The following is a 15,973-nucleotide window of genomic DNA, read 5'->3' as shown; positions in this document are numbered from 1 at the left end:
CAGAACTGCAGTGGAAAAGCCAGCTCTGGTTTTTGAGTATAGAGGTAAGTGGTATTGCTTGGTGAAGGTGTGCACTGAACTCAAAGTTGCAGCCTCCAAAATATCCTTGGTTGGTACCCATCTGAGGAAGGCTGCTGATGTTGCTGTAGCCCTGGTGGAATGGAGCCTAATGTTACCAGATACAGGTTTCCTATGGTGTGTGTAGCAGAAACGCATACAATGTCCTATCCATTTTGAAATGGTCTGTTTTGAGATAGCCTTTCCTTGTGATCCTGCAGCATAGGATACAAAGAGTTTGTCAGATTTTCTGAAAGCCTTAGTTTTATCCAAGTAGAAACGTAATTGCCTGTGAATGTCCAAAGAGTGTAAGAGCCTTTCCCCTTTACTCTGGGGGTTTGGATAAAAGGTGGGTAAATGAATGGTTTGGTTTAGAGCCGCACTGGATACCACCTTTGGCATAAAGGAAGGGTTAGTTCGTAAAGAGACTCTGTCTTGATGAAAAATGATGAAAGGCTCCATTGCCATTAGGGCCTGTAGCTCTGAGACTCTTCATGCTGAAGTTATTTCTAGCAGCAGGGCAGTTTTCCATGATAAAAATTGTAATTCGGCTGAAAAAGCTGGTTCGAAGGCGGTAGTGTAAGTTTTTCCAAAACAAAATTGAGGTCCCAAGTTGGTGTTGGTGCTCTCAGGGGCGGTCTTATGTTCTTAGCCCCTCTGAGGTACTGTCTTAGTAATGGATGTGAAAATACAGGAGGATCAGTGTTGTAATGAGCTGAAATAGCTGAAGCATGGATCTTAATAGATGAAAAGGAAAGGCCTTTGTGCAACATCTCAGTTAAATATTGCAGAAACTGAGGAATATTTGGGACAAGAGGATTTTGGCCTTTAGCCTGGTTCCAGGTGCAGAATCTTTTCCATTTGTCTGAGTAGGGTTTCCTGGTGCTGGGTCTCCTGGCCTCCAGAATGACATCCATAACAGCTTTAGAAAGAAGTGTTGACTGGTTGTTTAGGTAATCTGCCATGCAGCCAGATTTAAAGTCTTGAGCTGGCTGTGTAGAATCTGATTGTTTTGCTGAGTCAGTAGGTGAGGAATTTGAGGTAAAATCCATGGTGGGCCTTGAGCCATGTTCCTTAATATTGGATACCAGCGTTGGCGTGGCCAGTCTGGAGCAATGAGTATCATTTGTGGCCTCTCTAATCTGGATTTCAGGAGCACCTTTGCCAGAAGAGGCAGTGGAGGAAAGACATACACTGTTAATGTTTTCCAACTGAATGAGAGGGCGTCCACTTTCCAAGCTAGTATGTGGTATAGGTTCATACTAGGCTATCTGCCCTAGGAAATTTATAAGCCTAGCTAGAGTGTGTTTGGCTTTCGCCACCCATTTTAAATTAATTCTGCTATGCCCTTTTTCGAGGTTAGTATATTGTGCCTCTGTCTAACAGTGACACAGAAATGATACCCGGGGTAAACCTACGATCTCCCATCCACTCATCAAGGTTCCTCTTGAAGAGAGTCAATGAGGGAGCCTCTGGGTTATGAATCTGTCCCTCCAGCATGTCCTATTTATTTCAGTGCTGAGGTTCAAGTCTCTCGAGCGCATATCTCGATGGGATTTGGATTTTCTGAGGTGCAGCATGTCCATTAATTCCAGGTTGGACATGGCTTTATACGTCAGGCACAGATCACCTCTGAGCAGGCAGTATGCCACTGAGTAGAGCTGGAGTTTCTTTAACCAGGCAGCATATGGCATCTGTTTGAGCCCTTTGATCTTCTTGGTGAGGTACTTTTGGGGTCTTTCCAGTTGCTGCAGGTGTCTGGTAAGGTACATCCCAAAAGGGGCATTGTACTCAATTATGGGCCTGATGAGGGATGAGTAAAGGGGCACGATGACCTCCCCTGATCTAGATGTGAATCCCTTCATGATTAGGTGGGCTATATAAAATGTTTTTCTAACCACTTTGGCCACTTGGTTGTCAAATGAGAGATTGCTATCAACTGTACTTAATGGATTACCACCTATGTGGTAATTTGTGGGCGCTTTGTTTTTGCCAAAGGGGATGACTATACACTTTTTGGCGTTTAGCTTGAAGCCATGGCTCTGGCACCAGTTGTCTGTTTCTATGAGGCCCTTTTGGAGGATGCTTGTGTCGGCTGGAGAGTCGATTATGGCGCCCAGTTTGCAGTCATCTGCGAACTTGGTCAGCCACAGTCCTTCCATGTTGGCCTGTACCTCTGAAAAATATATACCGAACCAGAGAGGTCCCAGGACTGAGCCTTGTGGGACGCCACTTGCAACTGGTTTGGAGTCTGACATGGCTCCAGCAATTCTAACCATGTGGGTTCTGTCCTTGAGCCAGTTTGCAACCCATCTAGTGACATAGGGGTTTATATTTAAGCTGGTGAGCTTATCTATAATGACAGAGTGCGGTACTGTATCGAAGGCTTTTGCGAGGTCCAGGTAGGCTGTGTGGACCACCTTCCCCTCATCAATGGCCTTGGTGCCTGTTTCAAAGAGGCAGGATTTGCCCTTAACAAAGCCTAACTGGGTAGGATCCAGTGTCTGTGTCCAGTGTGTATGTCCTTGTGCAAAATTTCCGTAGTTGGTAGTTTTGGGGGGAGGCAAATAGATCTATGTCTGGGCTCCCCCATTTTTGAGTTGTCATTGTGAATACCTGTGGATCTAGTTTCCACTCGTGAGGATCCATGATATTTCTGCTTAGTAAGTCTGCCAATGTACTTCTCTTTCCTGGCAGGAATTGTGCTTGTAGTTGAACTTGGTATGTCAGTGCTGTGTTCCACAAGGTCATTGCTTGCCTGCATAGGGAGAAGGGATGTGTACCCCCTTGTTTATGTACCACATCACTGTGGTGTTGTCCGTCTTTATTAGAAGTTGTCCTGGATGTAGGAGGTCCTTGAAAGCTGTTAGGGCATTTTGTACAGCTAGCATCTCTTCTAATAGAATAGAATATAGAATATAGATTAGTACTAGGCTAACTGTTCCTTATGGACCATTTTAAGCCTAGCTAATTACCCCCTGTGAGAATCAAACCCTGCAACTTGAGTCTGTAAGGTAAACACCTTAACCATCATGCCAACCCTCCCACCCTTTTTTGATTGATGTGGAGATGCATTTGATCTGCAGACCATTTGCCCTGAATACACTGTCCTGCCATGTGTGCTCCCCAGGCGTAATCCAATGCATCTGTTGAAATTGTTTGCCTGGCTGTGGGTAAGGTGAAAGGCTGACCCTTGTTGAGGTGACATGCCTGAGCCCACCATAGAAACTCCTGTTGAAGGCAGGGAATGAGTGGTATTATTGTTTCCAAGCTGTGGCTGTCTCGAGTCATACGCTTTTCAGGTACCATTGTAATTTCCTCATATGCAGTTTGGCATATGGAATTAGTAGTATGCAAGATGCCATGAATCCCAAGGCCTGCAGAATTTTTCTTGCAGGGAGTTGGGTCTTTGTTGCCATCATTTTGAAGTATTGAGTCAGTTGTCCTTGCTTGTCTGGCATGAGGTAAGCCATCTGGGCCGTTGTATTGAAGCTGGCACCCAGGAATATTATCTCTTGTGAGGGCACTAGTTTTGACTTCTTTTCGTTTACTGTGTACCCTAGGCAACTTAGTAGGTTTTTTACAAATGCCAGATGTTTTAAAAGAAGGTCCTTGCTTTCTGCTTGAATAAGGCAGTTGTCCAGGTATGGATATATTTGAATTCCTCTTTGTCTGCAGTATGCAATTACTGGTGCCAGGCATTTTATGAAGACCCTGGGTGCAGTAGATAAGCCAAAGGGCAGTGCAAAGAATTGGTAAGGAGTTGAACCTGCTATAAATCGGAGGTATCTTCTGCAATTTTGTCGGATAGGGACATGAAGGTATGCCTCCTTGAGGTCCAACGTTAATAGCCAAGCCTTCTTGCCCAGCATGGGAAGAAGTTGCTGTAGTGTGTGCATCTTGAATTTGGGTACTTCCAGGTATGTGTTTAGAATTGAAAGGTCCAGAATGGGTCTCCAGACTTTGTCCTTTCGGGGAACCAGAAAGAGTCTTGAGTAAAATCCTTGTCCTTGCTCCTGTGTAGGAACCTGTTGAATGGCTCTCATGTCCATGAGTGCTGTAATTTGTCTTTGAGCCTCTGCCCATTTATTTGTTGGCAGGTTTGGCATTCCTTTTATCCTTGGTAAAGTGTGACAGTGGAACCTGTATCCTTGAGATACAATATTTAGGACCCATTTGTCTTTTGTGATGATGTGCCAATTGCCTGCAAAAAGTGCAAGTTTTCCTCCCAAGGGAGCTGCCAAGAGGGATTTGCTTGGCAGTCTGAGGGATAAGTCATTGTGATTGTCTTCTGCAAGTTTGAGACCTGTCTTCTCCTCCTTTCAGGGTTGTGGCACCCCATTGTCGAGGCTTGTAAGAGCCTTGTGGCTGACCTCTGCCTCTTGGGTGTCTGTATTTGCCCCTCTGTGGTCTGCAGAAGTTGGAAAGGACCAGTTTTTGGTTGGCCAATTTCTGCTGAAACGAGGGGGTTGAACCTGTAAAAAATCCTTGACCGTCTGCATAGATTTTACCTTATTCTCCATTTTCTTTAAAACCTCTTCTGCTTTCACACCAAATAAAACATCCTGCTGTAAAGGTGCATCCAATAACTTTGCTTTAACATGATCAGGTAAAGTTTGTTATTTTAACCAAGCATGCCTACGAATGACAGACCTTGTTACTGCTGCTCTACAAGAAGCTTCCAATGAATCAAATCCACATTGCAAAGTATGTTTTCCCACTTGTTCTGCTGCATGCAACAAATCTTGCATTTCCTTGTAATCAGGCTGCTCTGTATGTGTGAGCATTTTCTGTTTTAATTGAGACATCAAATATTGTTGATATTTCAGCATGTGAAACTGGCAATTTAAGGCCCTCATAGCAAGAGTAGCTGAGGTATATACTTTCTTTCCCCATCTGTCTAGTGCTCTAGAATCCCTTTCAGAGGGTACAGGATTTTTAGCAATAGAGGCCTTAACCCTTTTGGGACCCTGGGAAATGGTTTCTGCATCAGCAACAGGGCTGTTATATAGGAATGTGTGCGAGTCAGGGACTCTGTAGTATCTGTCTGGTTTGGCTGGTGCAGGAGGTAATGAATCTGGGTTAAGGCTAGATTCTGAATAAACATCATTCACAATGTCTAACACAAGTGGAATAGCAAGGGGCCTGTGCTGGGGTAGTAAAAGGAACTCTCGGAGCCTTTCCTTAGAATCAGAGTAATCCTGGCCTTCCCAGTGGAAATGTTCCCTCATGGTATGTAAAGTTTCACCAAAAGAGTAGTCTTCTGGGGGAGATGCTGAAGGAATAGACTCTTCAGCATCAGAGTCTTCATAAGGGGGAAAGGAGTATTCCTGTTCCTCAGAAGAATCTGAGGAAATGGAAACCTGGTCAGACAAAGCGTAGTCCTCCTCCTGTCTAGGCCTTTTGTCAGGAGAGGGATGGGAACCCCTGATTAGGGTAATTAAGTCTTCAGCCATCTTAAGCATCTGTTTCTTAGGCATGGGGCCCTGTACTGGAGACTGCTGTACAGGCTTCCTTACTTTTAAAGGAGTTTTCAGCTTTGCATAGGATTTTATAGTAAGTGTAGTCGGTCTGAAGACACCTTCAGCAACTGAAGCCCTTTCAACCACACTGGAATCCCCTTCAGCAATGGAGTCGGAAGGGCCTAAAGATAAAGGCTCTGGAGGCCCAGCAATCTCTGCATGGGAGTCGGATGCAGCCTGGGGTTCTAAATCAGCGGTCGTCAGGGGCTGCATAGGCGCCTCACTGAAAACCGGAGAACCGGCGACTGGCCTAGCAGAGGCCTCGGTGTCTGGTTTGGGTCTCGGCTGCCTGCCCTTATCTTTGCACTTTTTATGCATCCCGGTCGTCGGTTGCTCCGACAGCATGGTGTAATTAAATTTTCTACCAAAATAATGTCGGGCGAAATCAAACAGACGTTTAATAGTTCGTTTGTTAAACCTAGCACAAAACCGACAACCTGTGACGTTGTGGTCTGGGCCTAGGCAAGGAATACAATAAGAATAAAAATCCTTATGGAGGCATTTGCTTCCCACAAGAAATGCAATTATTAACTTTTTCTGACATCGGTATGAGGCAAGAAAAGATTCCCCAACGGGGTACTTAACAGGGTACTTAGCTTTATTGAAGACATCGGTCTGAAATTCGATTTGAAAATCTCAGGAGTCGGCCGACCGGCACTTGCGAACTGCTTCTGCTTCGGGCACCGCACGGCAAGAAAGACTGAAGAAAATGGCGTCGGCTGCCTCTTTTATACCCCTGTCACACTGACGTCAGGGAAGAAGCGACCGCAACCAACGCCACACCAAGACTTTGGAACTCAGGCCGGCTGCGGGACTGCCTGACGGCAGATAACCCAAGTGTGATGACTGCAGCAGTGTAACACTATGAACATCAGGTATTCTAAGACCTTATGAACCGGGATTCAGAATGGGTCTAGTCCTTGTTCTCTAGCCCAGATTACAAACCTGACCCATTTGTTGTGATAGTTTCCTGGTGGAGGGTTTATGAGAAGCCAGAAGAATCCTTCACACTGGGGAAGATAGGTTCATCTGCTTGGCAATCAGCAGACGTGAAGATACCAAGCGGTCAGCTTGAGACTGTGAAGGTTGTTGGAACCAGGGTCCAAGGACGGTGAACCAAGTGAGGCCATAGGAAGGGGAACCAGACATGATGGGGCCAATAGGGTGCAATGAGGATTACCTTGCTTCTCAGCCGTTGCACTTTCTTCATGAACTGTGGAATGAGGGGGAATAGAAGGATAGGCATACAGTAGACCCAGGGGCCAATCTTGTATCAGAGGATCTCTCGGTGACTCCCCCTGGAGGGGGGGGGGATCAGGGTGAAGAAGCTGCTGCATTTGTGGTTCAAGGGGGAAGCAAAGAGGTCGCAGCAAGGCTGGGCCCAACGACGAAAAATTTGAGTCACTACTATGGGGTTGAGAGACCACTCGTGAGGCATCAAAATGTTTCTGTTCAGTTGGTCTGCAATAAGACTGGCATTCCCGGGAATGTGCGTTGCTAGTAGAAAGCGGTTGGAAGCCATCACCTATAGCCACACTCTCAGGGCATCGCTGCATAATTGGTAGGATCTAGTCCCTCCTTGTTGATGTACCAGACTACTGACATATTGTCTGAATGGACAGCAATTGTCCCAGATGGAAAAGTTGTTTGGAATGCTTGCAATGCTAGGAGGACAGCCTTCAGTTCTAGGACACTGATATGCAGCTTGGCCTCTAGGGCAACCAAGTGCCTTGAACAATCTTTCCCTGAAAATGCCCAATCCCCACCCCATCAGGGAAGTGTCCGTGGTCACTGTGGCCTTGGGTTGGGGGGGACATAACACCATAACTCCTCCTCTAGCTTCATCCACCAACTCAAACCTTGTTTGCATGGGTTTATGTGGATTGGGTAAGACATCGGGCGAGTTAAGAGAGACCATTGAGATGGTAGGAGCCATTGGAGCAGCCTCATATGGAATCTTACTAGTGGAACCAGCGTGACTGTAGCTGCCATCGAGCCCAGGAGTTGTATAACCAATCAAGCTGGGAAAAGATTTTGAGAGAGTATTATTTGAAGGGGAGATATCAGTCTTAGTAGCCTGTGATGAGGTAAGGTGACTTGGCAGGATATTATGTCGAATGTTGCCCCAATAAACTCTAAGCTTTGAGTAAGTGCCAGCTTTGACTTTTCTGTGTTTATTGAGATCCCTAGTTTTTCTGCCAGATTCTGAGTGTACGATATGGCTTGAAGCAGTAGACTCCTGGTTGATGCGGTAAGGAGCCAACTGTTTTGATATGGAAACACGCAGAATCCTTGTAGTCTCAGGTGAGCTACTACTACTGCCATGAACCCTGGGGGCTGTAGAGACACAAAGGGGCAGTACCTGAAATTGGTAATGACTGGCTCCCAGCTGGAAGCAGAGGTATCTTCTGCATCATTTGTCCAACTTTATGTGGTAATACGCATCCCGGAGATCTATAGAGAACATCCAGCCATCCTTCTCCAGAAATGGAAGAATGGACTGAACCGTGATCATCTGGAATTTTGCTTGTATGACTAACTTGTTCAGTACACTGAGATCCAGAATTGGTCTCCAGTCCCCGGTCTTCTTTGGCACTCAAAAGAACCTCGAGTAAAATCCAGATCCTATTTGGTCTGGTGCGACTGGTTGGAGGACTCTTTTTCTTAGCAGCTTTAGGACTTCTAATGTTGCTGCATCCCTCTGACTGGGTGGAATGTCAGGGATTCGCCTTAGAGGCTTGGGGTAAAGACTGAAAGGGATATGGTAACCTCTGGTCATAACCCTCTGCACTCACGAGTCTAACATTATTGATTGCCAGGCTAAGTGGTGCAGACAGAAAAGTCATCCAACTGCTTCCAGAGGTAAGCAATTGGGCCGCTATTTAGGAGCGCTGACAGGGTTGACCAGAGAAGGAATCTCTGGAGCCCTGGTTTCACGGCCCCCCTCTGTCATGGTAGGGGGATCTTCCCGATGAGTTCTCCCCTCTGCCCGGGGGGATTGTTCACGTGTTGCAGAAAGGCCTTTGGGATTTTTTGAACCAGATTTTTCTGCCTCTCCCATTCTTATAGTGGGATAGTTGAGGGGTGGAAAAACGTATGCCCACCGCGGATAGGGTCTTTCCATCCTTCTCACACCTGGCTAACATGTCCTTAACTTTCGGGCCAAACAAGAAAAACTCATCAACAGGAGTACTGATGAAGGAAGACTTGAAGGGGGTCCACAAAGTCACATAAGCGTATCCAGGCAGGATGTCTCATGACAATGCCTGAAGCGGCTGACCCCTCAGTTGTATGAGCGATCAACCGCATGGAGGAGATGGAAATGGACTATAGGGTGGCAAGCTGAGAGGCGACTATCTCGCACCTCTTCAGGCAACACTCCTGCCAAAGTACCTGAAAGTTCTGCAATCAGGTCCCTTTGGAGATGTGTAAAATGTGCCATGTAATTCAGTGCTCGTATGGCGAAGGTCGCCGAGGTACAAGTCCATTTCCCTAATCTATCATCTTGGACTCCCTGTTAAGAGGATGGACAGTCGAATTTTCTTCCGCAAGCTCTTTCTTAGTGGCCGCTTCCACAACCATGGAATCTACTGCCAAACCTCTTGACTAGTAGGGGTGGTCTTCTGGTGGATAAAGAATTTTATCAGGCCTCTGGGAGATCGCTCAACATTGTCAGGGGCCTTCCAGGCACAATGCATGATGAGCTTAATCAGTTCATCTGCAGGTAGGGTCACCCAGGAAGTAGAGGGTCGAGCATGGAAGGCTTGCAAGAATACAGATTCCTCAGTAGAAGGGTTGATGGGCTTCCAGTCACCCCTCTGTTTCAGGATCTCCAGTATGCCTCGAAAGGAGACATCTTCAGGAGGCGACCGTGGGGACCCTACTCCCTCATCAAAATCTGTATCTTTGGTGACAGATTCCTCAGGGGAATCTACATGCTTCCTCTTGCACGTTCTCTTTCGGGGTGGCTCCTCAGTGGGGTCTTCTGAAGAGGACTCCTAAGAGCCAGTGCCCTGGAGCAGGGTTTCTTGCTGCTCCCGTGCTCAAAGTCCCTGCATAGTGGGCTGTGTCAGCTGCATACCAGAGGAAAGGGAATGGTCACGTTCTGATGCTGGAGGTGCCAACTGCATGCATGCAGAAGCAAGAATCCTCTCCATCACTTGGAAGGCAGGCCCACCTGAAGAGGGATGGGAGCCTGGAACAGAGAGTCACAACACTGGAACTGGGGTCACACCCCACTCCAATGAGCCTGCTTCGAGGATAGGAGCCTCGAGAGGACTAGGAGCTGTTGAAACCATAGACTGCGCCATAGGAAAAAACTGGCACCGAAATAGGGGGTCATGGTGCCGACAGACCAGTCATGGTCCCGAGGGTGAATCAGCTCCAAATGGAGCGAAGTCCAAAGGGTAGGCTCCGGAACCGAGGAAGTTAACATCACAGGAACTGAAGATGTAGGCACCGGGATAGACATCTATACAGAGGGCTCCAAAGCCTGAGAAGAGGTTGAAGGAAGATACTTTGGGAGTCTGCAGAAAAACCTTTGGTTCCAGGTGGGAGGGAAGTCTTGGTAAGGGGTTGGAATTCCTCTGGCTGCTAAGAGCTGACAACCCTCACCACATCGATTTCAGAAAGACTCCTGGTGGAACGTGTAGATACTACAAAAGGAGAATCAGGTCTCTCGAGAAAGGCCTATTTTGCTGTCACAAAAAGGGGTCAGTTGTGAGTATCTGGTCCTGGGCAAAATTTCAGTTATCGGCACAGAGGAGGATGGAGCTGTGACAGAAATCATTCCAGGTGCCGAAATTGTGTCTGGTACAGAAGTAACTATCGGTACCTAAGCAGGTATCAACGTTGTTGGTTCCATAGTAGGTGTTCGGCACCATAGAGGTAGTCATACGCACTGGTGCCATAGTAGTCAATGCAGACTATTTTTACTAATTTTGGTGTTGGTTCCGATACCGTCCGAGAAGATTTCAGTTCCTTGGAACTTGGAGAAGTCGAAACCGAATGGCTTCCAATTTTTCTTCTCTTTTTTTGGAGGTGTTGAGACCTCTGCCTCAGAAAGGACCTCCGAAAAAGGAGTTTTTAGTAATCCCTTCAAGATTAATTTATTTTTCCATTCTGTCAAAGTGGGAGAGCTAAAGTTTTTACAAAGGTCACATGGTGGCTGTATCGGGAGGTGAGGAATGCCGAGGCAGTACACACACGAAAGATGACTATCAGAGTTGGGCATCTTTTGCTCACATTTGTCACACTGCTTAAATCCGGTCATTCCCTTCTTGTCCAACATAGTGTCACATCCTAATAACCAGACAGAAATTGTATAACAATATATACACAATTTTTTTTTACCAAATAGTAAACTATTCTCAAGAAAAAAAACACACATAGAAGGAAAGTGTTTTTTGTTATATAAAGAGCCAGCAAGAATTACCACAAGGGTAAGGGAGGGGCCTAAAGGTAGGAAAAATGGAAGAAAACTCACACACGAAGTACAATAATAGAAAGGACTATTAATCACTAGAGTGGAAAGACTAGAAAGGGGACTCAGTAAGATAATATTATATATATATATACATACACATACATACATATATACACACACACACACACACACACACACACACGCACACACACACACACACACACACACACACACACACACACACACACACACACATCAAAAAATTTCACTACTTCGCTGAGAGCTGGCTTGGCAGTTCTTGAGAAGTACGCTACAAACGAGATCTGAAGATAGGAGAGGGGCACTATGGGTAGGACTTGACTCGAGAGCTTTTGGCTGGCGCGAGCTTGTGTACTGGCTGAGTTGGTTTCGAGGACGGAACCGAAACCCATCAGTAAGGAATGAATGAAGATTTACAACATCAGATGCAATATTCTAACATGGCCCATATCTTCACTGCCTGCCAACCCAGAAAGTATGGCTGAATTCCCTACTATGTATATAACAATCATGTTGCTAGTGTGGATGGCAATTGCACCTAGGAAGAGGGAGTTCTGAAATGTCTACAGTGAGGACTTCAACTCCAGAATACTGATGGGCAGACTGGCTTCCATTTGTGACCAAACACCCTGGACTGTCAAAAAGCTATACGACTACATTCAACACACAGTAAAACCCTCAAGTCACATCTGTTTGGTATAAACAGACGTGATGGCAAAATGCTAGACAAGTGCCTGCTGCTCTAGCAGTACTATCCACTGAATGATGTATGAGCCATATGATCATCTTAACAGACGGCGTAGTTACAATCTGTGACTATAACTTGGTTCTGAACCATACTTCGGGCAACACCTCAAGTGAGTGGGATACCTCACCAACCAGCTCGCACTCTGAAGTACAATACAAGCTAGAGATCGTTCACTGCCTTCAGTGTGAATATAGAGGCTGAGTAAACACACGTCCCAAATCTGTCCATCGCTGTAGACTACTGACAGAATAAACAACATGACTCTGAGGAGTAGGTGCCTTTTTTAAAGGCAGCTGCAGCAACAATACAGTCTACCTTTGAAGTCTCCAACAAACAAATCCAATCCTTGGGAGCTAGTCAGACCTTGTCTGATTTCCTCAAAACAGATGACAAATGGTTCTTCTGATGTGTTTCTGGCTACAAACTGTACCATCTGTCTGCAGAAAGGACCATCCAGGCAAATCAGTAAAGAGCTTCCTGCAAGAACTTTTTTTTTTGCTACTCCAGGGCTTTGCCCAGTGACTCCTCTAGGCATGTCCACTTGCCACATTCTTTCAATCAGAATGGAAGCTTGGTATTATCAGGCTAAACAACAGCCTACAAATGACCTTTCTTTCCTGCACAGGAGTACCCATCAGCCCTCCATTCCCCTGTGAGAGCTGGCACCATGGAGTGAATCAGCTTGTTGGTCCTGCAGTATGACCTACCCTTTTTCCCATGAAAGCAGCCTCAGCAGCTATGCACCCAGAATTGCTACTTCCCAAAAGGAAGCACTTCTTCACAAGCTAGTTCCGCTCCGCTATTTAGTACTGAAGCACAATGTTAGCAGGTGCCCTGTCATCTTATAACTCCACTAGGTGAACACTCACTGCTCCCACTACTTGTCACACACGCTAAGCCAGAGCAGCCTCCTTCCCTGCAGAATGGACGTGCTTGCTGCAGCTGCTCACTCCCATCATCCCATCTTCCTTGGCCAGCTCCCACAGACAGCACAGCTGACAGCTGATGTGTGGTCACCAGCAATGTAGTCAGGGCTTTATCCCTCTATGCCACAAAATTGGCTTGCTTCTTGCAAGATACTTTTGAGAGAAAACTGGAAGTCTGTGGGCCACCTCACAGTTTCACAACTTCAGGGACTTTCTCAAACTTAGGGGAGTCTATGGAGGGTGGTGGGGTACCAATAACATCTCTTTTGTCAGTATCTGTGGTGATCTGGGAAATGTTTTTGTACCCTTCCCCTGACTGATACCTTTTAACAATGAGATTCCTTTGGTGGTTTGCAAGTTCTCTGCAAACCATGGCTTTTGCTGTAGCAGGCAAATGAGTGAATGTCAGGAAAATCCTACTAGGACAGCTGAACTTTATTTGGGATTAATCAGTGTCTCTTTAATTGATGGCAGGTGTGTACCCAAAGAAGAATGAATGCTGTAATTAAATCAAAAGGTGCTTCAAAGTATTAGTTTAAGGGTGTGCACACTTATGCAACCAGCTTACTGTATATTTTTTATATTTTTTCCCGTAACAGATTTGTTTGTTTTTCAATTGAATTGTACAGGTTATAGGTCACATTAAAGGTGGGAAAAGTGTTGAAATGATTTATTGTGGTTTCATTTTTTTATATCACAAAATCCTGGCATTTTAACAGGGAGGGGTGTGTACACTTTTTATATCTACTGTAGATGTAGCTATCTTTTTGAGGCAACTGCCCCTACATGGAGGGGGAATGTACACTTTTGGAAATTTTACATAGTTGTGTATTTGCTGCGAGTTAAAAATGGTTGGGGTTTTAAAATATATTTAGTTTCTTGTAAGTTGTTTTGAAACAAAAACATCTAGGAAATGTAACATGTACTTATTTCCATTCAAACAGAGACAAAAGCAATTAACATATAAGAACAGTGTAGGTTTGAAGCTGGAAAAGTACAATTGTATTAGTAAACTTACAATGACAGTAGATGTCTGAATGCCACTGCTGCAGTAGCTAAGTTATATGGGTAAATACCCTGCATAGGGCATCACAAACTGCCAGCTTCCAAAGCTTCAGGGCACCTTCCATGCATCCAAGCATAACTAAACAGAGGAAAGTAACAGAGTAGAATGAGGCCAGAAGTTTGGACTGCAGCTTAAACACTGCCCTCCCTACTAGCGAGCAATAAAAGAGTACAGCAAAAAAGAAAATGATAGGGAGTACTAAGTAAAAGACTAGCTCTGGTTGAGTTTTGACAGTTGAGTCTAGAACAGAAGCTGCTGTTAAAAAAAAAGAAATAATTAGTAGGGCATTTAAAATATTGCACGTTGACTGTAAGAACTTATCAGAAGAGAGAAGAAAAGATTGGGAAGGCAGAAAAGAAATGCAATCTACTGAAATTAAATTAATTAAATTAAGCAATCGGACCTAAACCTTCAGTAATAAATTCTCATGTAGTGCAATTCCATATATGCAATGATTATAACTTTAAAACACTGGTACAATACCTCCATGTTCAGCAAATTTAGGGTTTGCGAGGATCATCTTGCAGAACTTCAGCCCATTTTTGTACTGCTTCTGTTCATAGCATTTCTACAACAAACAAAAATGCATGATTGGAAAGCAGAATTAAATCGGATTCTCTGCAAACACAAACTGCTAAAGCACACTGCCAGGCTAAGACTTATAGGATTACTCCACAATACAGTAACCACATAGCTGCTGTCTTCATTCAGTACAGAGTCCTTCAAAACATTGTCATTAGACTTTAATCATCCTGCAAAGTAAACAGACTCATAAGCCCACAGCCACAAACATGCTCTAGCCCCCCCACCCCCCCACCCCATACCACTAAATTGTACAGATTTTCGCCTCATATTTTTGGTCTGATCTTCATAACATTTGTGTTTTTCTGGCAAACTGTTAAAGACTGAAGTCACAAAGTAATACTAAACAATAACAGACATTTAAGTTTCAGACTATTCTTCAGAAAATATGTTGTTGTTGTGTCTTTCGGCTTTTCCCGGTTAGGGGTCACCACAGTGGAACTCCGGTCCGCAAATGATTGGTAGTTGATTTTTACGTGTCGAGTTACCAGTCCTGACGCACAACCTTCAACGAAGGTACGCCCATTCACACATGTCTCCACGCAGAAGACACTCTAGCTGAGAATCTAACCGGACAGCGTCTTACTGTAAGGTGAAAATGCTACCGCAGCACCACCACTGAAAATATGTAATAATGCAAAATCGGTTATTGTAGCAACTTTTTTAAGTTTAGAGGATCAATATTTAAATTCTCTATATATATATATTTGGGCCTTTGTCCCCCCATTATTTCTGGCTTTGCCCAGATATTTGCACCGAGTGGTTGAGAGGTATGCCCCCCTTTTCATCATTTTCTCTCTTTAAACCCTCCCTAGCACCCAAACAAAAAAGACTCTGGTATGCAGAAATCGGTATAAGGTTGTCTACTGTAAGGCCTGAAATTGAAATACAACAACCCTGCACAAATTACTGGATATCCACGCTCTTATTATATACATTTTTTGAATGCACCCTCTCTCTGCATAGAAATATTTGTTGCTGCACAGAAGCTTAGCTGTAACTTTTTAGAAGTCTTCAGCCTTCTCACAAGTTATTAGAATAAGGCTGACTCAAAACTAGCACAGCCATACAAACTATAAAACACCATCCCTAACTCCAGAAGCAATAACCAATTACAATCACATTAAACACTACTAAAAGAAACATATAAAAATGCACACACAAAACTGACTGTTACAACCACCATAAACTACCTACAAATACTGTACTCCAAAATACAAAATGAAAATAGTAAAACTAATACTAACTGAAACATTAAAGTCGTAATGCATAGTGAAACTACACAATCTCCACAGAAAGTCTCCCAAAATAGCAGCCAAAATGATCTCAAAAGACTCCATACTTGATCCATTGCCTTCCACAGTACACATTATTAATATCTGTGCCACCTCAAATGGCCTTCACAATATCCTCCTCTAATCTGACAAACCTGATTATCTGAGCATCTGGAAATTTCCCATCCCTTACTGTTAACTCCCTGAACAGCTGCATGGTCATGTTATGTTGGTGGTCTAGGAAGCTATGACTGAAAAGTTAATATTGGTTAAAAATAAAATCAATTTGTTTTGGTATGCAAAAGGGACTCCATATGTGCAAGTTATTTCTGGA

At 44.6% G+C, this 15,973-nt stretch overlaps 1 protein-coding gene across 1 annotated transcript in view; it reads right to left on the bottom strand.

The window, feature by feature from the left end:
• NAA16 (N-alpha-acetyltransferase 16, NatA auxiliary subunit) overlaps window positions 1–15,973 on the bottom strand; it is a 2,694,704-nt gene that overhangs the window by 2,450,590 nt on the left and 228,141 nt on the right. The window contains exon 2 of the mRNA XM_044071699.1: window positions 14,267–14,351. Coding sequence (XP_043927634.1) covers window positions 14,267–14,351 — 85 coding nt within the window. The remainder of the gene's footprint in view (window positions 1–14,266; window positions 14,352–15,973) is intronic.

The sequence above is a fragment of the Protopterus annectens genome, chromosome 5.part0 (assembly GCF_019279795.1).
Source record: "Protopterus annectens isolate FY-2018-M chromosome 5.part0, PAN1.0, whole genome shotgun sequence".
Lineage (NCBI taxonomy): Eukaryota > Metazoa > Chordata > Ceratodontiformes > Protopteridae > Protopterus > Protopterus annectens.
This window is presented reverse-complemented; position numbering and strand designations above follow the sequence as displayed.